At 37.1% G+C, this 24,669-nt stretch overlaps 1 protein-coding gene across 3 annotated transcripts in view; it reads left to right on the top strand.

Annotated features, from left to right (window-relative positions):
- The window catches only part of LOC135696446 (protein NDRG1), a 30,202-nt gene extending 10,691 nt beyond the window's left edge, over positions 1-19,511 (top strand). For 2 of the 3 annotated variants that reach the window (XM_065215837.2, XM_065215838.2), the window contains exons 2-15: positions 5,132-5,167; positions 9,941-10,004; positions 11,376-11,464; positions 12,633-12,661; positions 12,867-12,929; positions 13,569-13,632; positions 13,973-14,059; positions 14,904-14,981; positions 15,325-15,428; positions 15,823-15,861; positions 16,489-16,540; positions 17,636-17,716; positions 18,012-18,063; positions 18,580-19,511. In XM_065215837.2, the coding sequence (XP_065071909.1) occupies positions 5,132-5,167; positions 9,941-10,004; positions 11,376-11,464; positions 12,633-12,661; positions 12,867-12,929; positions 13,569-13,632; positions 13,973-14,059; positions 14,904-14,981; positions 15,325-15,428; positions 15,823-15,861; positions 16,489-16,540; positions 17,636-17,716; positions 18,012-18,063; positions 18,580-18,653 (912 nt within the window). In that variant the 3' untranslated portion in view covers positions 18,654-19,511. Of the gene's footprint in view, positions 1-4,731; positions 5,030-5,131; positions 5,168-9,940; positions 10,005-11,375; positions 11,465-12,632; positions 12,662-12,866; positions 12,930-13,568; positions 13,633-13,972; positions 14,060-14,903; positions 14,982-15,324; positions 15,429-15,822; positions 15,862-16,488; positions 16,541-17,635; positions 17,717-18,011; positions 18,064-18,579 lie in introns of those variants that run through there. The other variant, XM_065215839.2, reaches the window with a different exon arrangement.
- Positions 19,512-24,669: the final 5,158 nt, after the last annotated feature.

Below are 24,669 nucleotides of genomic sequence, written 5' to 3'. Positions count from 1 at the left end.
GTCCATGCTCTAGGCCTAAAGGACGCATAAAATATGCAGGCCTTCCCTTCACACTCACTAACAGGCATATGTAAAATTTTGTGTTTTGGAGTGGACCTGGTGAAGCTAAGAGGTGAACTTTAGCACTTAGAGGGAGATCATGTTGGATATGTCTTCATTATGGAACGGTAGCTGGCTACAAAAGTTTGCGGCGATTGTCTGTTGTTGAATATGACTGCACGAGGCCTGCGTCAGTTCTTTCTACACTATAGATTGGGGGACTATTGCCTAGTTGGTCATCAGAAGCTGCCACGACCAAAACTTGATCCTTAGATCATTGACAATAGGTGTCTGGGGCTAGAGATTTGGCATTTTCTCAGAGTCTGCTAACATCTTCTTTCGATCGAGGTCCTTACCCCAGAACTGAGACATTTTGTAATTAATAACCAAAGGTATCCACATTACCAACGAATTATATCCCTTTCTACTCTGTTCTATTTTTAGCCTTCTATTAAGAGCAAAGCTGTTCTAGATTAGCCAAATTGTTTCAGAAAAGCCGGCAATGAATTCTAGGTGTGGACCATGGGTCACATTTTGTTAGCTGATTGTGCAAGTAGCTTTATGATATCAGATTTATGTTGAGGTTCGAATATTTCTGACCAAAACCCAGGAGCACCCTGCTCTACAAGAAATTCTATAGGATTTCAAGTTTGCTCTTCAAGTGAAGCACAACAAATAATGATGCTGGTAGGAAAAAATATCAGATCATCTATCCAGAGAGTCTACTCAATGAAGAGGCCAGTACTTGAAGAAAGAAGGCTTGTCACTTGCCCTAATTCCCGACACAATGCTCATGTGTGTCTACGAAAAAGTCCTTCTAAAAACTTACAGCTGATAGTTTTAAATGCTTCCTTATGAATTTTAAGGCTTCCACAGGCTTGGTTAAGAGCCATCTTATAGACTAGGCAGCGCAGGAATACCACCAGTTGCCGTTTTCAATTTTTCAACAGTGGGTAGGCATGTTTGAACAAACGTTCTCAAAGAAACACCTACTTTTTGAAGTAGATTTGGCCATGTCGACTATGATGATAATATCGTGAATCGCGAGATATTATTTTTAGTACTTGTTTTGTTGTTTGAAGTTCTCTTAGAAAGCTAAAAAGAATGACATAATAATGCTCTGGATATTCAAGTCCCAATAGTCTGCATATGCTCCACATCTTGATTTACAGAACCTTGATAACTATGTCTCACAAGGCTCGTGTTTTGTTCCACTTCTCTTCTATATTATCATCAATGATCTTTCACTGTGTCTCCAAAACCCAAAGGTATTCAAAAAGCTTCTTACATTTTATTAATTGGCTCAGAAAATGCTTACAGATCAATTGCCTCTTCATAAACGATTGTCAGTGTCAGTGAGATCTACACCCTTACAATTGGTGGTTTTTTAATGATCATTGCCGTCAGCACTTAGAAACTGAACATAGAAAAGTTTGTAATTAATCTGTCTGTTTGTAGATACGTAGATTCAAGTTTGTATAGAAGTCTGTCAACACACATTTTTGTCGATAGTCCAAAAGAGGTTCGGCTTTCACAAGCACCGTTGAGCATCGAGAAAAATGGGGGGTGGGAATCTAAATAAGGGGGGCTAACACCGCATGAAAAGAGGCTTTACTGGTAGTTTATTGCTTAATATTTGGCATTTTTTGCAAAAAGTAGCTAAAGCCCCCCCAGCCCCCCCCCTTTGCTCCGCGGTGCCAGGGCTCTCACACCGAATCGAAAGCTTAATAAATGTCAAAAAAACACCTGCACGGTGGTTGGGGATGACTAGGGGGTGGCGTGGGGGAGCAGGGAGAAGTTAAAGACGTGTAACAGGTGTCTTTGGTTCTGAACCTGTCTCCATAGCATGGAGAGCTGCAAAAAACAAGCTATTCTCAAAACGCAAACACGTCATCTAGCCTTATAGCTAATTGTCTCTGTTTTTGCCCCATCGCACAGCCTTAAGTTGTATTTATAATAAATTGATCTTTTGTTTTTTCTTTCTAGCATTTGTCATAAATGGACTGTGTTAACAGTTGCACTATATTTTGTAAACTGCAACAAAGGCTTTTAAAACAATTTTTGAATTAACAATATTTAAATAATAATTAAATAGGAAAACAGCGGGTCATTGTTAGGGCACTGTCTTCCAATGTAATTAAAATGTACAATCTGTGGACTAATTAAAAATTTACTGAATTCATCTTTCAATTCTAACCTGATAACCAATCGAAAACCATTAAGAGAGCTTTCTTTAAATTGTTCAGATTTTACCGATTTATGAAATTGCTCAATAGAGTATTTTATATTTTTTCCAAGAATTAGGCTGCATTAAGGGATACTTTTTCCAGATCCTCTTTTTTTGCTTCAAATGCTAATTCTGGGCTCGTGACGCCCCTGCTCCCAACACAGCTTTCTTTGTCATAAGAGCTTCAGCTCAGGTTTTATGTATTATGATTAACCTTTTTAAACTATTTGTCATCTGCTGCCTTGTTAAGCCTAAAGAGTATTGCAATCTGGTCACGAATTGCCACAAACTTCCGTGCCTTGTACTTTACGGCTGATCCTATTTCTATCGCTATCGACAACAATAGTATCACCCTCATTACGAATAGCTTCTGCAACCTGGCTTAAAAAACGAGATACACGAACTGCTAGAGAATCTCCTTGATCCATCTGCAGGTGAAATAGTTTGTTGTCAACCTTGCCGGTTCTGAATAATTGACCCATAACCTTTGGCCCCCACGATTCTGCTGCCGTTCATACAAACAGGTGACCTATAGTCGACTCCGTAAAAGCTCTATTGATCCCCTCTCTATTAAGCCCCCCTATCAAGCAAAAACTTTAGATAAGCCCCCCTCTCTATTAAGCCCCCCTCTTTAGCCTTTGATGTCAAACATAGAAAACATTCACATTTAGCGGATGATGATAAGATCGTGTGCATTAAATACGTCTAACTTGTGCGACTTAGTAGTCAGTCGAAATTTGTTTTGAAAATGTCCAAGGGTTGGTTATCAATTTATCCTGGTGATGTTGATGAAGATGAAGACCTTATAATTGATTGGTTAAACTTTCGAAGCTGCTAGCAATTTTTTTTGAGAAAATTTGTGTGTCGTTTTCATAACAAAAAATGGCCAAGGGTATTTTTAAAACTATTTTTGCTTCAAATTTTTCGTAAGCCCCCGCTCTCTAATAAGCCCCCTCTCTTTTAAGCCTTTTAAGCCCCCTCTAGGACTGAAAACAATAAATAAGCCCCCGGAAAAAATAAAAGTTTTATTAAAATGTTGAGAAAATGCCAATTGTTGCCCAACCTAAAACTGGAATGGCTTTCAAACCTTTTGGAGAGAGCTGTATTTGCTATCTGCAAGTCCACGCAAACAATTTCATAATGTGGTAGCATACACGCTTTTTTATAAGGAACCACTTTATAAGGAGCCTACATGTAGAAGGCCGAAATATTTAAAGAACTTATACTACTAAAAACGAAATCCCTAAGGAAAATTTCAATTTGAAAAATTTGTATAACTGCATGCATCAAGAATTAAAAAGGCGGTTCCATTCATTTGCAGCCAATGCTCGCATAGATTGTTTTCTATTCGTGTTTCATTGAGTAGTTTCCGCATATGCTGTCTCGCCCCTCTCTCTATTAAGTGTAACGGCTTATTGTATTCAAAACACCGAAAGTGAGATTTTCACTACACATAGCCTTCTTTGTGTTTTTGCTCCTAAGTTCTAGCCACAAGTAAAGGCAAAATTCACAATTTTTATATTTTTGCTTGTTTCTGCACTATTTTTATGGCAATTGATGTGCAGTGAAAATTAAGGAACTATTAAGGAACTTTTGGTACTACAATTTGATGATTTGAGGCCTACGAATAAGGAACTTTTTGAACTAGGCCTTGAGGTGGGTTCCTTATAAAAAAAGCGTGTGCTCGCGTTCTTGAATTGCGTTGTGTTGTTATTGTTCTCTTTAGGACCAAGAGTTGAATTTTCCAGTTACTGCAACATTGGATTTCGTGTTCACTACTTTCATTTTGAAGAAATAATGCAATTATGAATTCTTGTTATAATTTAATGACAGTAGAAACAATTAGAATTGTTTGACAACAGAAAAACCCCAAAAAGTAAATCTCCTTCATGGGCTCCGACAAAGGTTTAAAAGTGGGGGGGCCACGGAAAAATTTAACATCCATAACAAAAGATTTTGAAAAACTCTATTGTTTTGCAAAAAAGTGGGGGGTGGGGCCAAGGCCCCCCAACCCCCCTTCGTCGGAGGCCTTGTCCTTGAGAAAAATTGAAAGCTGAAAAGAGAAGCATGAACGCCAGTATGATATTTCAAATATGTTTACAAAAATATTGTAGAAAACGCTGCTTCAAATATACATCACGTAACTGACTTGACGTGATTCCGGAATCATAACCTATTTTAGTTCCTTCCTCTAACTCGACTGGCTAATAATACCCGCCTTTCAAACAAAGATTCGAAACATAGTTAAAATTACCTACACCTTCACAGAGAATCTTTTAGATCTTAATTCAGAGAGAGCGTGAATAACCTGCTGTTTTGTTTTTATTAATTTCCTTCAGCTTTATTGATAACCATGACAGATGTCGCACACGTGTCTCCTTTCTTAAGCTTTTATTCTTTTTTCACGCATGTCCAATTTACATTGCATAGCTCTCAACCTAGGGTTTAACACTTTGCAAATTTCATGCAAGTTCATTTTGAAAATCAGCTGATTGCTGACCGCTCAGCCTTTTGTTTATCCTCTCATCAATTTGAATGACACATGACCAGATACTAATCACGTGACATTGCACAGTACAGTAAACTTCGTGCAGCTTGGCGATTAGCAAGGAGGCGGTTGATTGAAATCTGAGGAGCTTGGTTTAAAGAAACAGGGATTTACTACCTTATACACATAGCTAAGTACTTTGCAAGTGGCTGTTAAAGATGCATAAGGTTTCTTCTTTTGACCATGAGGATGCAGGCTTATCGCTTGTCGAAACGGTGTGTTAAAACATATTTGAGTTCACCGTGCTCTTTGTGAGCATTGTTCATTTGACTCTTGTTTACCTGGAACTTTCATTTTCAATTTTGTCTGTTTTGCAGGTGGAGACTGTCGGTGACTTTACAGTTACCATTCAGGTTAGTGTCATTCGCATTTTACTTGCATTTCAAGAATAACCACAGCTTGTTTTTCTGCCTGCTGTTTGAAACGTACTTGTTTAATATCTGGAGAGATTCACCTGTTGGAAGTGAAGCTTGGAAAATGGTGGACCCCTGAAGCCAAATTAATTTGTCTCCAGTAAATTTTGCGGAATGGGGAAAAGTCATATTATGTAAAGACTTAGTTAACGATTTGTTCTTCAACGCAGAATTTTCAAATAAACTAATTTGTTAATAAATCTTATATATTTATCTTTATTAAAACTGGAATTTAGCAAACCAGACAACGTCAACCCTCAGATGCTTTCAAGTAAATTGTTATTTCGCAGGACCTTCATATTTTCCGACATTTGTTTGCATATGGTTCTATACCAGCAAAGAGTACGGGTTATTCATGGAAAGTATTGTTATTGAAATTAGATTCCAGACAATAGCTGAAAAGGAATCAAAACAATTGAATAATTGTTTATTTACTAGAACTCTTTGTCGATTCACAATAGCGATCTTTTCCCTGGATATTTGGGGTCTGGGGTCTGTGGTAGACTATGTATTGTTCTTTACAAAAGTGGGCGTACCCTAATTTGCACGGAGCACGGGCCTCGTGTCTTTTTGTCGGTGCTTGTCAAGCCCTTTCTTGACGATATCAATGAGTGAGGTGGTCAGCTCAGGAAAAATCTTTCGTCGGTTACAGAAACGAGCAAAACTTCCTTTTTTGCAATATAATCCCTGGTTATCACAAATTTTACTCTTTATCGCTTGCTAGCTTCGCCCAGAAAAAGTCTTGTTGATAAGTTCAGGAGGTTTGTTATTCTGTTACTTAGGCCGACCATTTGGTGCTGGAAAATCCCGCGATGCGAAATTTGTTTATCAAATAGTCTGCGTCAATTTGAGATTGAAAGTTGAGAATAGACAAATTTACGACAGATACTATGGCGTATGAGAAAACCAACATTTGACCTGGCTTTCGCAATGATAGGATAATCTACCATGTAACCTTGTAAAAACAGACAGAACCTTTTTTACCAATTAGTCAAAACATTCGAAAGGTGGGGGTCATACAAGCAGTGGCGAATCCGGCCTTAAGACATTGGTCATGCTTTGTATGGAACAGAATGCTGATGGGGGTCTGGGGGCGTAAAATTACGCACAACCACACCCTATTTGGAAAAGGGGGTAACGCCCTTTTTAGTATGTTGAATCAAATAGCTCTTGTTTAGATCGCAATCAATTCTGTCAATGACTTCAGTGGCGGCTCAAGCTATTACAGAGTGTGAGGGTAATGGGCGTGGCCAGTGTGACCACGCCCCTTTTACCTCGTTCCAGTGATTCGTCCCATTCCTTGGGAAATTTGATCTACCCCTACCCAGCGCTTTTTAATCCATTTTTAGAAGAAATATATAGACCATATTTTCAGAAAAGTGGGGAGGTAATTACCCTCCCCCCCATACCACCCCTTGGCGCCGCCACTGAATGACTTCAACATCTAAATGTTCTTTCCACCCCATTTTCCAATCTTGTGTTTTTTCACATATCTTTGGGACCATGTTTTTGAAAAATTGTGCTTTTGGAAACCCCCAACAAACACTACTGATCACACTGGAAAAACATTGCAGATGAGAAAACATTATATCTACAAATATTTCTACAAATATCTTAACTCGATAAATTAGCTTATTTAAGTCAGCAATGGCTAAGAAATATCCATTCTCTTACTATTAATTATTGACACTTTTGATGATGTTTCTGAATTAAGATGAGCTAGGCAAGATAAGCCCTCGATGATAGGTAGGCACTTCCTTGTTTATGAAGCAGGTAATTGTGAGATGTTTGTTTTTTTGGTTCAGAATTTTACACATACTGAGCTTCAACTTTATAAGCTGAATTTTTACATATCTAAAACAAATGTATCAAGGATAGTACTGTTTAGCCTATACAACAAGTTTTGACCCCTGTATTGAAGTTATAACATGCCATAAACATCAACAAGTTAAGTCCAAGCCCAACATCAAGGGCTTTCCTATAACTTTGGTCTTCCATGTTTGAGGAACCCCATAGTTTTCATGGCAACAGAAAGCCTGGGGAAATCAAACTGCACTGAGAAGGTTGGCTGTGTGGAAGCTACATATATAGTATGATTAAAAATCATTTTTAAATTCTATCCATCAGCAAATTATGGTCTAATATCCAATAACAGGCAAATTCCAGAATATAATTTCTTTATCAGCAACAATTTATGGTGTAATATTGAATAACAGGCAAATTATGGGGTACAATTTTATGTTGTAACAAAAGTTATTGTTATTGTGTGATTTTGACAAAACAGGAATTTTTGAAGAGTACAATTCTATCAGCAAGAGGTTTTTTGTGAAATACTGAATAAACAGGCAAGTTGCAGGGTACAATTTTGTCCATCAGCAACAAGCTATGGTATGATCAGCAACGTAATGATAGAATTCTCCATCGATAAGGGTCGTCCTTTGGTTTTCAATTACAATTTTGGTTTACAATAACTTTGTTTTGCCGCACGCAAGTGGTCCCTGTAGCAATGTTTCACAGCTCACAAGGCAGACCTTAGGTCAGAGGTCGGCAACCCGCGGCCGCGGGCCACATGTTGTCACGTTCCTGCTTATGCTACTTCTTTGGAAAACTCAGCTGAATCAATGGAATTTGGTTCACTTTCCATCTTCAAATTGAGTTGATCGAGCTGCAAGGTACCTGTGAATTGAAACAGAAATACAAGGAAACTCATATCATCCAGTTTTATATGGAGTATCTCCATGGTGGATGATGGTTCATATCCAGGATTCGGTGCAGCATGCCAAAAAGATGTGTTGCATGTTTGAAAGTACTTCTCTCCTTTGCGAAAGTCTCTTCTCAAAGGTGAAGTATGCGAAGAGTCGACTGCAATCTCGAATGATTGATCAGCACCTTGAAGGCAACTTGTGGCTGTCAACATCAACAATTCTGCCAAATATTGAGAAAGTTGGCCAATGACATGCAGTACCAAGTTGCGCATTAGCTTCTTGAAATATACTGACCAGTGAACATGTACTTTACCTCTATGTTTGTATTTACGAACTGCTTCCAAGTTACAGTACATTTTCCGATAAATACATTTTTATTGGTTAGATTAGTAGTAAGGTAGAATTGGTATATATTAAAATTACACTGTATTTTGAGTTGCGGCCCTCGTATGAATTTCAAAAATCAAATTTGGCCTTCCTTGGGCACTTCATGTATGGGAGATTTAGATCAGTCATGCTAAAAAATGAGCATGGCTTGGGGTCCATAACGGGCCAAAATAGCATGCGCAAGATAGAAGCCAATCAAATCAGCGCTATGTTTATGATTATAATGGCAGGGATACCAACTAAAAGGTAATGCAACTCGGCCGACTCACAGGAACGTTTGGTCTCTCTGCGTAACAAGGGACCAAGTAGAATAATAAGAATAAACTTGACGAAAGGAGTTTTGAAAGTATTTTTTCAATAAAGAAAATTTTTAATCATTATAATCAATATCTTTAGCTCTGAAAATTTTTAGTCATGACCAGCATGACCGCTCGCTTCGCCAGCTTCGCCACTGCATTCAAGGGGTTAGAAATCTCCCGTTCGGTGCAATTTTAAGTTGATATCCGCTGTTTTAGCCAAAATTTTGCGTTCCCCTAGGGCCGCTGAGTGGTTTTTGGAAGCCCTGGGGCAAAAGCAAACGACAGAGAAGTTTAAATTCATTAAGTCGTTTAAAATATGTTACTTTTTAGGTATAATTTTGTAACTATTAATTAATTCCATTATAAAACGGAATACATTACTAATGAGGCCCCCTAGACCTAAGGCAATTTGTCCCCTGCCCCCTGCCCCCTGCCCCCATCTCGATGACCCTGCGCGTTCCATCCAATTGCTTGTACATGCTGCTAACCATAAAAACCAAGATTTGACCAGACTTGTTTCTACAAGACAACAGCTGAAGAAGTCTACAAATCCGCAAAAAATTGTAAAATTCCATATGTGTAGTATTTGGATCATTCCGTTGAGAAATTGCCAGATTTCCGTAATAAGAGGCAAAATTTCCTCGAATTTTCGTCGTTTCGCATACCTCGATGACCTTTCCTTAAAGAAAACTATACAGAAGAACCCTCTTTACAACTGACATTTATCCTGGTCCGGGGTGTACGTTGCGTGAAAACTTCATTGTAATGTGAAATGATACTTGTATTGGTCTCATCTGTAATATATGTGATGTCACTGGGAAGGGTGCAAGAGCATTGTCACAAAAAGATTCAAGGGCTATGTCTGCCCTTTCCTAAAGTTAAAAACGTCTACAAATATTTTTGTTAAAATAACAATGGAAACAATTTCATTGCCGGGAAAGAATTCAGCCTCTATATTTTGCAGGTCATAGGTCAGTGGGTCATATTTAAATGCTGGTCGCAATTGCCTTGTTCCCTGACCCCTTTGTTAATAAAATGCAGAAAGACTTTAGCAGACTAAGGTGGCAAATTCCAAGTTATATAATGTATTTTAAGTTGACCTCAAAGATGGATTAAATGCCCTTTTCTCATAAATGTTGCCACTGTCACCGTCCTGTCACTTAAATTCAGTAATAGCCTGATTTTGTGATTCTCAATGGTGAAAAAACAACATCACAGCTGTTTCTTTTTAATGCATATTACTATATGAGATTTTCTTTGGCTTGTAAACCTGTTTTTTCACCACATAGTGCATTATTATTATTCTGACTTTCATACTCTAGGAGAAATCTCCTGACAGAAAGAAAGTTGCTTCCTTGATTACATTCCATGACATTGGTTTGAATCGTAAGTTGAATAACCTCCTAACTTTTCCATATTTTCAATAGTAGTTAACAATATAATTGTCTCTGGAGTCACCCCCTGGTGGCTTCAAACCTGAAAGCAAATGGTTTTAAAGGAACTGAATTTCTAACCAACAGTAAAGCTGATTTACTGACTTGTCTTAGAAAAACAGTTTTGGTTTTCATTTTAATTTGAAATAGCTAAGAAAGATCAATTTGTGGTTTTGAAAGGGCAAAAAATGACGTATTTTACATTTGAATGCAAAAAGAAATTGTTTTGGAATGACTTCCTAGCCAGTGTCCTGAAGAGAATATTTATGTTGTATGGTCTATTATATTTGGTATGCAAGCAGTAATATTGTTATGCAAACAAAGTCTTTGAAATTGAATTGCTCAGTATTTTCCTAAACAAAAAGATTATGAAATGTCACTAAGCTTCAAATTTTCAAGGTTCTTGTTTAGTTTTTGTGTACCTTGTTTCTTTATCCTTGTTTAAGACTTTTTGTAAAGTAAACTAACAACATAATGACTCATGATGATTTATTCATGAAGAAATAACTACAGTCCTTTTAACCATTTAATCTTAATACAGTGATATTAAACATGCTATGCAGGTAACAGTGTTAACTACCAATCCATGCTTAGATTGCTAGTGCAGACTTAAGAGTTGCAGCAAAAATTATTAAGGAAAGATGGGTAGAACATGGGCTACAGACAATTTGATCTGGCAGTTTTAGGCTAGCAAAGCCACTAAAGCTGATGGTATTAAATGTGTGTCTGTGTCACAAGCTCATCCCAACTGCTAAGCATCCAAATTTTAGATTCTTTAGGCAAGGGCTTTTGTACTGCCATGCCAGGCTCCTGTTTCAAAACCCCAACCTCAGCTCACTTCAGCAGGTCTGCAGTTGATTTCTCCCCCTCCTTGTCCTGGAAGGTTGAAAATGAACTTTGTTAGCACTAAATGTGACAGAAATGTAGATGTCTCTCTTTAGAGATGCACTTCTAAAACCTTTGCAGCAATCATATGACAAATGTCCCACTTGAAAAGTTTTTAGAGGTGATGGCCAGTATATCATATTTAAGTTTGCCCATCCCTGGCTAATCTGTTATGCCGCCACTGATAAATGTGCCTGAATATTATCTTTCAATACTAAATCACTCAACAATCATGGTTATCTAACTCCTTCTGTGCCCTCGAGCTTTATACACTACAGACATACAAGCAAAAAACTAAATTTTCAGTTGCAGTCAGCCATTCTTGTCATTTTAATTTCTCTTTGTGAGTTTTTCAAACTGAGCCTGTTTTTTAAAGTTTGTTTTCTCTGAGCAAAATTTTAGTTCTTGATCATTGTATTTGCTTGATTCACAATTGCAGACAGCAGCTTCAAAGAATTTTTCCATCATGAGGATAATTTACAACTGTGGGATAAATTCAAAATATATCATATTGATGCACCGGGACAAGTGAGTAAATTATGGTAAATCTGACATTCTCTTTAAATGTCTTATGGGCATTGCTTTGGCAAAGTTGACAACCAATATCATTAACCGTAAAATTTTGGGTGATTGTATTATACAAGTTAAAGAAAAGTAAAATAATTTGTTGCGGTGTAGTACTTTGTAAGTATTTAAAAAAGGATTTGATTTAGGAATTCGATGTAAAATCGTGGATTAGAAAAGGCAGCTAAATTCCAAAGTAGGGTTATGATTTATTCACAAGTGGAGAAATGAATCAGTGTTAGGGCCAGCTCTCACAAAGTGGAGGAGGGGGTAATGGGCATTGCCGTAAGCAAATTGATATTAGGCTCTTTTCTTATAAGAGAAAAACCCTCTTTCTGGATCTTTATGTGTTACACCCTTTTAATAGTGCTCTTTTATACTGGGTAAGCTGTTCAGCATTTGAGTATTGTACTTTTATATTTTGCATTTCTTTCCCAGATTATTCAATATGATATTGATACTTAATGCATACATCATACAAGTTACACAAAAATTCTTACTTTCTAATATCCAACGTTGTTTCAAAGATAATATGCATTATTCCCAGTGGGTAGTGAGGGATTGCTGAATTTGGTCTTGAAAACTGTCTTTAGTATTCAAAGCAGGGATTGAACATGGAAGAAAATTGAAGGAGTTGTCATTTCTTACTGTTTAATTGTTTTGGAAAGAAACAAGTCACAAATACCCCAATCCTTTTCTTTCTCTCCATTCCCTTTCTCGACCAGTCCCTTTCTCGGACCTCTCCTCCGATATAACTGCATTTAGTGGCGGATTAAAGGGAGGGGCAACCATGGGCAATTGCCCCTCCCTCACCAATTTAAGCAAATCTGACGCCCCTTTTTTGAAAATTGTGCGCCCCTTTTGAAGTGAAAAGGTTTCTGAGACCTATCGGTTGTTTGTTCTGAAAATGGATCATATTTTACTGGAAAAATCACGCTTTGGAAGCTACAAAGGCGTTACAGCGTACTCTTCTCACCAAGCGCCCCCACTTCCAACTGCCCCTCCTTCAAATTTGGATCCGCCCTTGACTGCATTAAAGTAAGTTGAAAGCTTCCGTAGGTCATTCACCTTATACGAAAGCGTGTAGAATTTTTTACTAAGACGTGTCTCAATATTAAATTCCGTTTTCCAGCAACATGGGGCTGAGAAGTTTTCACCACAGTACGTATTCCTTTTTATTCCATTTCATTTCTGGCCTCAATCCTGTTTATACCGATTACCGATTATTTATACTTTCATTCTAGCTATTCAACCTGTTATTTTTAGTTGTAATTACATATCAATGTCGTAACACATGCCAATAGAAATCCAAGAATGAATTGAATTGAAACTTTACGTGTTATTAATTCAAGTTTTTAAATTTCAGATACCAGTTTCCTAGTTTGCCGAATATTGCAAAAATGCTTGTTACAGTTCTTGAGCATTACAAGTAAGTTTGCACGTTTATAGCACGTTAAGGTTCGGTTTAAAACAGGACGCTTCTTAGTTGCAATTCCGTTTTTATTTGCAGCATATTGTAAGTGCTAACCTATATCGATTGACACTATGATCGCGTTAAAATCTTAAATCCTTAGTACCTAATCTGCCTGTGCAGCGAGTGACCATGTCTAATAGTCTTCGACCCTAGCATGTCTGTTTTCATACATTCCGCATATCTTATAAGAGATTATTGCTGCGTATTGTATCAGCAATGGCAGAATCCTCTCTTCTATACATGACTAATGCTTGTTATTGCTTTTACGTAGGAGACATTCAAGCATTTTCTTGATCATATTACCGTTTAAAGCATACATCGTTCAGCACTCTAAATGTGCGAAACACTTCCATACACCCGATTTTATGAATAATGACATTGATCAAGAATTTTCGAATAGATGCATGATTGAAATTAGTATAACCAGTTGATTGCAAGCAAGACGTTGTGGCTACCATATTTTGGGCTTGGAGACATCAGCTTAGCCGCCAGCCGATAGGGAACTCTCCTACCTTATCCAATTGTAGTGAATTCAAAACCTTTTGCACCTCTGGTACGTTAATTGATAAGGGTTCTGTGTCTTTTTTCTTATAGCCTGAGAAACGATGTTATTGGTTTTGGAGTTGGGGCTGGAGCAAATGTATTGCTTTATCTGGCTGTAAGTTCACCGAAATGACTTCGTGTTCCCGTGTTTTTTGTTGTTGTGAAGTATAATTATCTATGTGTATTCATCAGCCTGTTAAAAGAGTATATATACATATCAACTTTTTGTTCCTTGCTAATATTTTCTGTCAGAAATTATGTTTTCAAAGAAATTAATCTCAAATTATGGCTAGTAGTCCTGTTGCCTTTGTACAAATCTTTCCTTATATAGTGAAAATCGTTCGGCACATTCGCAAATATGGATTACCATATTGGCCTAACGAGTCCCCATTAGTTGGCTACATGATGTAGCAATAAAACAATACCTATGAACTTCGGACATTGTTTTTATTAAGATGGAGAAGCCAGAGTGGATCACTGGACTTATATTAGTTGACCCTGCGGGAAAAAGCGCGGGATTTAGAGAATGGGGAGAAGAAAAGGTTCGTATTACTTTCTTATATTGAGTTTCTCAAGATGTACGCTATTCAGTATATTACTACCAACCTAAATACTTTCATAAGAAATTGTTAATTAGTGAAGTGCTGTAGTTTGTTGCCAGCAAAGTGACATTTGAAAATGATCTGCCTTGCCAGATTCTAAGTTTTATCACAGATGAGAATTGTACTGCTTAGAATAAAGTTTTCATTAAAGATTGGTTCTGAATTCTCGAAAACTCTGGAGATTTCCCAGAAGGCAGTGGGGCAGGTTTATGTCAAAGAGTTCTAGATCGACCTACGCCGTTTTAAGGATAAAGTTTTTGACGGGGAATACTATATGCAAGTAACTTCCAAATTAGCCTATTGGTAATATTCCAGAGCGTCAATCTCACAACAAACGATACTCACGTCAATCTCTACGTACTATATTTTAATGAACGTAAGATATCTTAATTCAACAATCCTGTTCAACTGTTTAATGACATGTTCTATGTGATATGCTACAATGCCTATCAAAAGTACTTGGAACACCCAGCAATTTGCATTGCATTTTATATCTTTCATTCCTTTTCGGGGAAAAAATTACTATTTCCGTCTCCTTCCCCCTAGAACAATGTTGATAATTTAGAGAAAATCCTAGCTCGTTTCATTGTAAACCAACATTGTTCCGTAGGGGAGAGGGGATGATTGAATTTGACCTTGGAAGCTGTGGTCCGTGTTTCAAGATTTTTGGCAGGCATTGTAGGGTCTTGCTTGGATCGGTGAAAGAAGAGAACTATTCTATCGCTTCGGTACTTGACTTGTAGAAAAATCAGACAAAATGAGAATGATTTGATTCTGTGTTTAGCTTGCCTCTTGGCATTTGGAGACGAAGGGATTTACAAGTGCTTCAGAGAAGTTCTTGATTTGGCATCATTTTGGCAATGTAAGTTTCAAAAATAAGTTATATATTTTTATATATTATATATATATGAAATTCTAAACAAACGTTTTCGCACGTACATTGGAAGGTTGTATCACTTGTAGAATAAGGACTATTTATTTAAAATATTGAACTAAAAAAGAGTATGAGATAAGTCTCTGTGAATTTTTCACGTTGTTGTCAGACCAGTTTATGCATCACTGGAATTTATTCAGTTGGTTTGAAACAGCTAATAACATTTGTATCGGTCTCGCATCTGTAATCTTTGTGCCAGCAAAGTTTTATTTATTTTACGCTTACCTGATTTTTTCCACTGAGTTTTGAGTCAAAAATTTACCCTCTCCAGAAAGCCAAAAAGGTGAATATGGAAAAGGTGGATCAATACATTAAGGAGGTGGCAAATAGTCAAAATCCGCACAATATGGCTCAGTTTGTGAGAGCATACATGAGGTAAGTAATTGCAAAGTGTTCATTTACATTGATTGTCGTGATATGAAATTGTATGTGTAGAGGTCTCGCGGTAAGGTTGCAATTTCAGATGTTAATTAGAAAGAGAAAGATTGGAAAATCAGAAAGTTGATGGAAAAAGTAACGATTATAAAACCAGATTGCGAATCAAAATCTTACATTTCATAACAACATATTTAAAAACTTTGCATTTCATAACTGAAAATCCTTGATTATTGTTAGATTTTTCTATTGCTCGAATTAATATTTCAATAAGGTATTTCTTTCATCAAACCCCGGGCTGGTTGTACAAATCCCATTTTTTGATTTATTGCTAAGCTAATCGTTCCTATGTTTTATGTGTGAAGTTTGTATTCAACCTACATTTGCATTTTAGCCGCCAGGAAATGTATACAGATGTGTCTAAGAAGATAAGGTGCGTTAGAATTACTTGCATCCATATTATTTTTGAGAATGCTACAATCCCGACAAAAGTATTTGATACATTTCAAGAAAAGTTGATCTCTTCTCTTTCCTTCGAAAAATAAATTTTCCCCCCTCCACCAATGCAAGTTTAATGCATGTTGTTGAAGCACAAAAGATAGAACTACGAATCCAACATTTATTCGGGTAAGAGGGCATTCGAAGTTACAGGCGCATTCGAAGTTACAAGTAGAAAATTGCCAAACTTGCATTTTGTCCCAACAATTTTGCCCAGGATTGTAGCTCGCAGTGTCATTGAAAACTCGGTGCTTTTTCTACGCTGACATTTCTCTCGAGGAGATTGCAAGTGTATCGAAACTTTGTCAAAATCGTTTATTCACAGATAACTTTGAGGTTAAAAACCGCAAGTTGTTGTGAAAGAGTGGGAAATGACTACTCTTGAGAGATATTAGGTTGTTGGCACATTTAGAAGTCTTGCTGTACTCTTCTACTAACTAGCACCTGCCTATTAGTATTTGCATCACATTCTTCATCCCTTGTTATGCTTTCCATTGTAAGATTCAAATTTTTCTTTTTAGTAATTGCTGGGACTCTAAAATCTTGTTTAATTTTCTTGCAGCTGCAGTGTCTTAATTTTGACGAGTGAGCATTCACCATACAAAGAAGAAGCGGTAAGAACATTGATCCCTTTAGGCAGCTAAAGAATCAGATTCTGTTTCGCTCGACGTCATAAAAAATTTTAAAAAACGTTTAACTATTCAAACAAAAGATTTAAGCGCCCTATGAATATCTTGTACATGTAAATATTTTAGATAAGGTTCATCTGACCTGGCCTTTTACTGTCCACTCCACTATGCGGAGATCTTAAATGCTTTAATTCTCAAATACTTTTGGCCAGACGTCTATAAGACTGTCTAGTACCGACTTGAAGGTTGAGACAGAAAGTATTAAAAAAAATGGTAGTTCCAATTTCTTGTGATTATTATTTAAACAGCTGGTGGGTCATGATAGAGTAGGTTTGAATTATAATAACAGAAACAAAAAAATTCACTTCAGACTTCTATCTCTACTTCTACCATCCAATCAGCAAAAGTTTCAAAAATTTCATGAAGAGAACTGTGTACGGGACATTGATGAAAATTGCTTTGTTGGAATGGCTCATTTTTTCAATGACCTCACAATCTCGCTGGACTTTGAGGAATGTCTTTGCAGCTCTCAATCTCATATCAGTCGAAAGACCTGTTTTTATAGAATATGTCCCTAAAAGAGATGCAACTTTTCACAAGGTTCAAAATAGAGCAGCTTGCGGTTGAATAAGATAGTAAAACTTCAAGGCTTTTGGTTATGTTGCTAATTATGAATTGAATATTCGGTGAGATTCTTGCCCACAGTGCTGGCTTTAAAACCACTGTAATATGGCCCTTATTCTTAAACATAGAAGCACTTCAAACTTTTCGTTTGTCATATCTCAGGTATTCTTTGGCAGATATAACTGCCTTTGTCTATTTAGAGGTATCTGCCCGTGTTCTTTTTGGTCATGTGGTCATGATTGCAAAGTTCTACAAATGGATTTTTATGACGTCATTATTACATAGCTACTCTTTTGAGAATCCTCAGTTGTCAGTATAATGATCCGAATCAGGATAATAATAATAAACCTAAAAACCACTAGCAATGGCAGAACAAAAATTTTAGAAAAAAATGACAGCAATTCAAATTTTTATGCCATTCACTTTGTTATAAGCTTGCCTCGTGTTTCTTGGTAGAATCGCCTGTTTTCTGTGCTCCCAAAACAGAAGGCAAACATCATGGAAGCCTTGGATTCAGTGAATGTGTTCTTTGAAGATGTAAGTTTTTTTCTCACTTTTTGATTTATTCACTGTCTCCTCATCTTTATCCACTCCCTATCTTTTGTCAAGTTTTTCCCCACATTTTATCTTTTGTCAAGTTTGCCCCTTTTTTTCATTTTGCCAGCGCCAAATTAGCAACATTTACACCTCGAATGACATCTCGTATGTGCGCTTGACGTGCTCTTTTATTGGCTTCTAGTTTTGTGTCTTGATTTATCGAAACGTTTTTTCCTGAAATCACTACCGTCTGAAAGCTTACTTAAATACTAATGGTCTTTTTGTCCATCTCTAGCCAAGCAAATGCGGTGAAGGAATGCTCTTGCTGATGCAGGGATGCCATCTTGGTATGTTATCACTATCTTTCATTGAACTCGACTTGTAAGAGTGATTTAACTCTATTTGTAGCTGATATAGTGTTTATATATAGTGTTTTATGAAACGCGCGATTTTTCCTCTCACGTTACTTCGAGGGATGATGTTTACAAGATAACACGCTGCCACCGTCTCATATTTTTCATTCCACTCCAAAGCTACTTTTCCTTTACAAACGTAGATCAGTCTTTGTAACCAGTCAAAGGGAAGGGGGCTGCACCTGATCCCAATTGAAGAATTAGGAAGTACCCTCCAGGCTGTTTGTATGCGGCTGAAATTGCAGGACCCTTCTGTACCGTCCTGGTAGTATTCGCTCTAATTTTTAGCTATTCGTTTAGAAAACAGGCTGACAATCACAGAAATTTAGAATGAGAGACACGTTGCATGCAAAAATGAGTAGCAAGTAATGAATGTTAACAAGTTTCATAACAAAATGGTTGTGATCCCATGTTTGGTTGAGTGTAAAATTGTATCTTTTAACCCTCTAGTTCCTACATTGCGTACGCGAACAGCCTCAAAGAGCGGCCCAGTAAGAGCTCCATCGATGAGCGAAGACTACTAGTCTGCCAGTTGAAATGAGGTATGAAGCTGCCTTGGAGAATGTGTGAGGACATGATCAATGAGTGAACGACTAAAGAGATTGCCAGGAACTTCTGTTCTCTGAAATTTTATCCAAGAATTTTACCCGTTCTTAATTTATCTTGTTTGCTGCATTCCAACTTAAAACCTTTATTATGCATTTATTGTTTATGCATTTGTTTTTATCAAATTATTCCTGTTCTGTTTTATATGATACCGGCAAAGTATCTTAAAAGTTCAAATTTCTACGCCACTATTAGCAGATTTTCTAAACCCGAGTTGAGATCAACTGACTAGTAATAACTTTCATTTTTGGCAATTATAAGCACTAAATCTTTTACCGTTTTCTCTTTTTTTATTTCTATCTGTACAGTTTTGCCTCCTAAAAAAATGCTAAAACGACCTGTTTTATCCCTTGTACATAAGTAATTGCAACTCCTTTTCATCGTTGTGTAGAATTTATCAAAATATGAAGGGAATAATCGAAAGTGGTTCGACACCCACCCAAAGTAGATTCGTAACACTCAGTGTAACTATTGCCCGGCCTGAAAACGCATTTGAAATTCTTTTGCCTACAGTTCATAATTTTAATTCGAACTGGATTTTAAGATACCAGTAATATATAACGCATTGTTGTCAAACCATTCAGTTTTTGTTTTTCACCTTAATTGAATTTCAAAGTGTATACGATAAGATTTAAATCAAGTTGTAACATTGATTTGTTTCGATAATTTTTATGACTATTTCATCGTGTGAAAGAGCGTTAAATATTAAGATTTTAAGTGTGAATTAGAATCAATTGTTTTACTTGAAACGCAAGAAAAAATAGAATTTCACAGAAGTTTCTTTGTTTTTAGTCCCTCACTTAGATTCATTGAGCTTAGATGAAACTGCAAATTCCACAGTTTAGAAACGAATTATATTAGAATGAAGTGGGAAAGCTGGAGTTGCTAGCCAAGCCTTTTCCATTTTAGGATAATGTGGGTATTTGCACATGGCATCAATGCAGTGCGATCGCTAAAAGCTCAGCTTGTGAGAAACGCATGTTTTGCCCTTTATATTCCTATTTCAAGCGGACAGATGCACCTCCCCCTTATGATGGGAAGGAAGATTAAAATTCACTATTCTTCTATAATATTGAAAGATGAACATTTGACATTCACTTAAAAATGTCACTTAACTGTTTCAGCTCCCAGTATCATTTGTCATCATTTTCTGATCGGAATCCAACATTGTAAACGGAGGGGGGAAAGAGCGGAGAGAGCGGAGAGAGCGGAGAGAGCGGAGAGAGCGGAGAGAGCGGAGAGAGACATTGAGTAGAAAGGATGATGAGGCTGTCCCAACACGTTTGGCGGGGAATAATAGCTGCTAAATTATTCCTCCTCCATGAAACCCAAAGCTAAACGGTTATTTGCAGTTTTCAAACTGCACGACATTTGGATGAACTGGGAATTATTCTGTTCAGCTTTCCAGGTTGTTCATCGATTGACAAGTGATTATACGTGGAATCTTTTGATCTTCAATGATTGAGCATTTTCTCTGCATTATGAAAATACTTTTGAATCCAGAGCGCTATTTATCTTAGACTTATTATCTAGTGGTGAAGTTATTATTGCATTGAGCAAAATTTTACAAGGCTGCACGGTTTCATTTTCTGCAATCAAATAAAACATATTTTATCAGCCTTTAGATACAGATAGCAAGTTATTTATTGCTAGCCATTGATAACCAGTTATCTCGTTTTGCTTTTTAGAATAAATTACCTCAATTCTGGAAACATACCTCCCTTAAACCTTATGCCTATTTCACACTCCTCAGTGTTTCTTTCCCAAATAAAGACTTCTACGAGCTTACGCTATGCTTTCCACTTCACTTACGATAAGCCATGCTTTTGCAATCTAATTGCTTTGATTTATGTATGTTGTGCCTGTAAAACGGTCTTAGGAAAAGCTTCGTCACGTCGTATTTCTGTGACGGTCTTAGGGAAAGCTCATGTTACATATAATTTATCAACCATACAATGCAAACTTGTGCAATTAGCTAGAATGCAATCACACCTACTGTAAATCATTATTTCACTTATCCCCTTCCGCCCATATTTTCTTCTAATCCCCTTCCGCCCATGTTTTGATGTCTCTGCTACCTCTTTGAACCACCAGTTATCGCTGGAAATCTTCTCAAGTCTTCTGATCTATATGCAGAAGCGTAGAGTGTGGTTTTTGCTGAACTTCTAATAAAAGTTTTTTCATGAACAAAAATTCCTAACACTTAATATTATATCAAAGTTCTTTCTTTGAATGTATTTGACCGATCAGGTCATTGATACTTTCATTAATTTTTTTAAAGATAACCTCACCATCTCCGCGCAGTTGATACAATTTTTTTATGGTTTTCGGTATTTATTGGTGATTTTTTCACATTAAAGGGAATAACACCAATGGTATCAAATTATATTTATGCTCACAAAAATTCCACAAAAAACCTTTCTCACAACTAGTTTTGTAGGATTATTGGCTTTTTGGATCTTTGATTGAACCTTCCTCAAATCCAGAAATTTTTTCTAATATAGTAAACTGAGGATGTGTAAATAAAAAATGTTCCTGTGCCCCTGTGGCATTGATGTCATTCGCGAGGAGGATGACTGAAAAAGAAGCTACCGCGCCCATACTGCGCCTTGCTATTTTATATTTATTTTAATAAATGATCTGAAAGTTTAGGCTTACTGAGCTTATTGGCTGGAAAACAGATGAACATCTTCAGGATTTGGGCCACAACCCGCGCGCAGTAGCTGTAGTCCGTCCTGCTTTTTCCTTTAGAAAAAACAAGTAGAATTGGCCTAATCAACCAGATATGAATCCTTTTCCATTTCACCTACAAAGAAATCGCAAATATAGATACAAGTTTTTAACTTTAAATCAACTTTGCTACATCACACCTCCATCTCACAAAATCCTCCCAACTTCTGCTTACTGTTAAAACAGTCAATTGAGAACGTACGTTTTCAGCCATATGTTAAATAGACATAGAAGGACGTGGAAGTTTTCCACTAGCAATTTGATGCCCCATGATAATAGATTTTTGAAGTTATATTGTTTGTGTATAGATTAATCCCATTAGTCACGTGACATGTTCGTTGTGTCTATTGTAAGAACATGTTCGTTCGTCATCTTCGTGGTGTTCCACCTCTCTTTTTCCAGAAAAAAGCGGTACTCGTATTCAGAATTTTCATGCATCTCCATTTTTCAAAAACAGTTATGGAAACCCCTTTTTCATTTACATGCGAATGGAAAGGCCTGACAAGGTCGCTAATAGCAATAAATATCTGATATAGTTAGTGAATGCACCCCATTCGGCTGGCATGGCATAAGTTTATATCTTACCCAAGTTACATTTTCTTCGATAAGCGAGTATACTCGTGGCTTTCCTCAGGGTTCCTTTCTAGATCTATTGTTATTTTTGTTGTGAAAATTCATTTTCGTATTGTTTGAAGCACTCTAAGGGAGTTTAGTTCACAAAGATGGAGCATCATCTCTCTGCTTAATACCCTGTTTACACTGTGCCGGATAATTTTTATCCGCATCAAAATTAGTTCCGATGGGCGTCGCGTTTTACACTAGACCCGCGCTATTCGCACGAATTTGAGAGCGGCTATCCGAACAAAATTAGTTCACCTAGGAAAGTAGATTAAATTAGTTGGGATAGCTATGTAGTACAGAGTAAACGGTTTTATCCGGATATATTTTGTTTATATCGTATATTGCTCGAAAGCGATTGGCTATTTCATCCTATTTAGTTCTCACTGTCTCCCAATCAAGACCTTTCGCCATCTTCGCTGCCTTGTAGTCGATAAATACTCGTGTTAAAAGTGCAATATCTTGCCAGTCCACGTAAAGTTGGCATCCTTGTTAGTTTTTCCTACTTTCTACGCTATTTCAGCGTCATTTTGTTTCAAAGAATGAATTATTAAAACTAACTTTGCCTTATTAGTTTTGACAATATCTTAGGACTTCGTCTGAAAGAGAAGCAGATGATTCTGAAGAGAGAATGAAAAGTCTTTGTAAATAGGTGGGAATTTTGTTGTTACTTTGTTTCCCAGAGATGACTTCGTTTTGGGCGTTATGTGCATGATCTAGGTCACGTGACTGCAGTTATCTGGCACAGTGTAAACGGGAGGGCAAAGTGGACAAAATTTGTGCGGCACAGTGTAAACGCGACGCCTATCTGAACTAATTTTGATGCGGATAAAATTTATCCGGCACAGTGTAAACAGAGTCTAAGAGAGCAAGAAAATGTTTAGCACCTTCAACAGAACGAGAAGCTCGCGCTGAATATAAAATTAGAAAGTAAAATCAAAATTATTGGATGTTATTTCCAAAACTAAACCAGTTGATACTGAGGACCTCCATTTACAGGATGCCGGATTAATTTCATATCGGAGTCGATTGACTACTTTTTAACAGCAATAAATTATATTTCTTAGCAAATTGTGTTATAAGGAAACAATAGAGAGGCACCTTTTCTGCCTCTTCCCTATTCTCTTTCTATTCAATCGGAAGAACTGCCGTTACCCCCTTCCAAAACTTCTCTCCTATCATGACGTCTCCGTCTGCCGTATGACATAAAGACCACTTGTTTGAGCCTTTTTACGCAGGGAAGCTGCCATGTCTACCTATCATTTTGTTGTGAAATCATAGTCAAAAGAAAAACTCTATTGACTGTGGTGGAGCCAAATTAAACAGCCATGACGGTTTCGCTATCCATAACCCTTTGCCAGGATCCCTGATCAACCACTAACAGGCTTGCTAGGGAAAAATTGCAAGAGATTCATTCACACTTCTCGTCTTCTTGTGATCTCCATGTTTTGCTGCACAGTGGCTAAAGAGCAAAAAACATCTAGTTTCGACAAACTTTAGGTCATAAGAGCAAAATATCCACGAATTTCGTCTTAAGTATTTTCACCGAAGAAATCTGTTTTGTTTCTAGTCCAGTTCTACGAAGAAGGCTTTAATTCTAGTTTAGCAAGTTAGAAAGAAACACAACATCTGGGCACCTGTCTTTAGTAAGGTGAGCCCTTTGGGCATTGTTGCATAGTACTTGTGTAAAGTATTTTAAATACGGAGTTATAATGCCTGCAGCAAACGACGGCAGAGCTCTGAACGATAAAGTTGACGATAGTGATGTTGATCGCTTTTGTTGAGCTGGCTTTTCTTGATGTGTCTCAAGACAAGATAGACTTTCCTAGAGGGAATCGTATATCTAGCCCAACCCTGTCATCTATGAGCGATCAGTATAAAAAAATTGCAAACCATAAATGAGCTGATTGTTTAATACTAACTGGTTGTTTTTGCGATTTAAAGTCTTGTAAGATAGGTATCACCTTGGGCCTACTAATTGTAAAGAGCTTTTGGAAACTACTTTTCAGTCAACAACAAAGTGACGGCTCTACTGATAAAGACGTATTGCTAGGTTGAGAAGTCGCTAGGACTAGAACGCATGGCAACATTGTTCAATTCGAAAAACATATTAAACTGAACAATAGCGCACCATGCAAATCTTAACAACGAGATTGTGCCTTTTCACAATTAATGTTCTGAAATCGGGGCGTTTTATCACCTCTAGGGATCAAAAAGGCGAGAAGTCGAAGGTGATTGGGCGAAAGGTGAGGATAGTGTATTTAAAAGATAAAGGAAAGAGTGCATATGACCTCGCAGCGAAACCAAAGCACTTTTTAATTCGACACCTAAAACTATTTTGCTACGATCGTTGTTTCCTGTTTTCTTGGTCATCTAAGTTGATAGAGATCAGATGAGTCAAGGCTTCTGCAGAAGGGTTTTCTTGCGAACACATCATATGCAAGGTTTGTATCCATTACAATCTTTTGTTGCAGTTTATAGAAAGTTTCTTGTTGAGTCTCCAAGCCACCTACATGATTAGTCGAGATGGCTGATTAAAGTTCAAACAGTTCGTATCAAATATTGTTTTCAAGTTATAGCTTTAAA

Source organism: Rhopilema esculentum, chromosome 14, assembly GCF_057945365.1.
Source record: "Rhopilema esculentum isolate cy_ngs chromosome 14, ASM5794536v1, whole genome shotgun sequence".
Lineage (NCBI taxonomy): Eukaryota > Metazoa > Cnidaria > Scyphozoa > Rhizostomeae > Rhizostomatidae > Rhopilema > Rhopilema esculentum.
The sequence above is the reverse complement of the archived record's forward strand: the minus strand, read 5'-3'. Positions and strand labels throughout refer to the sequence as shown.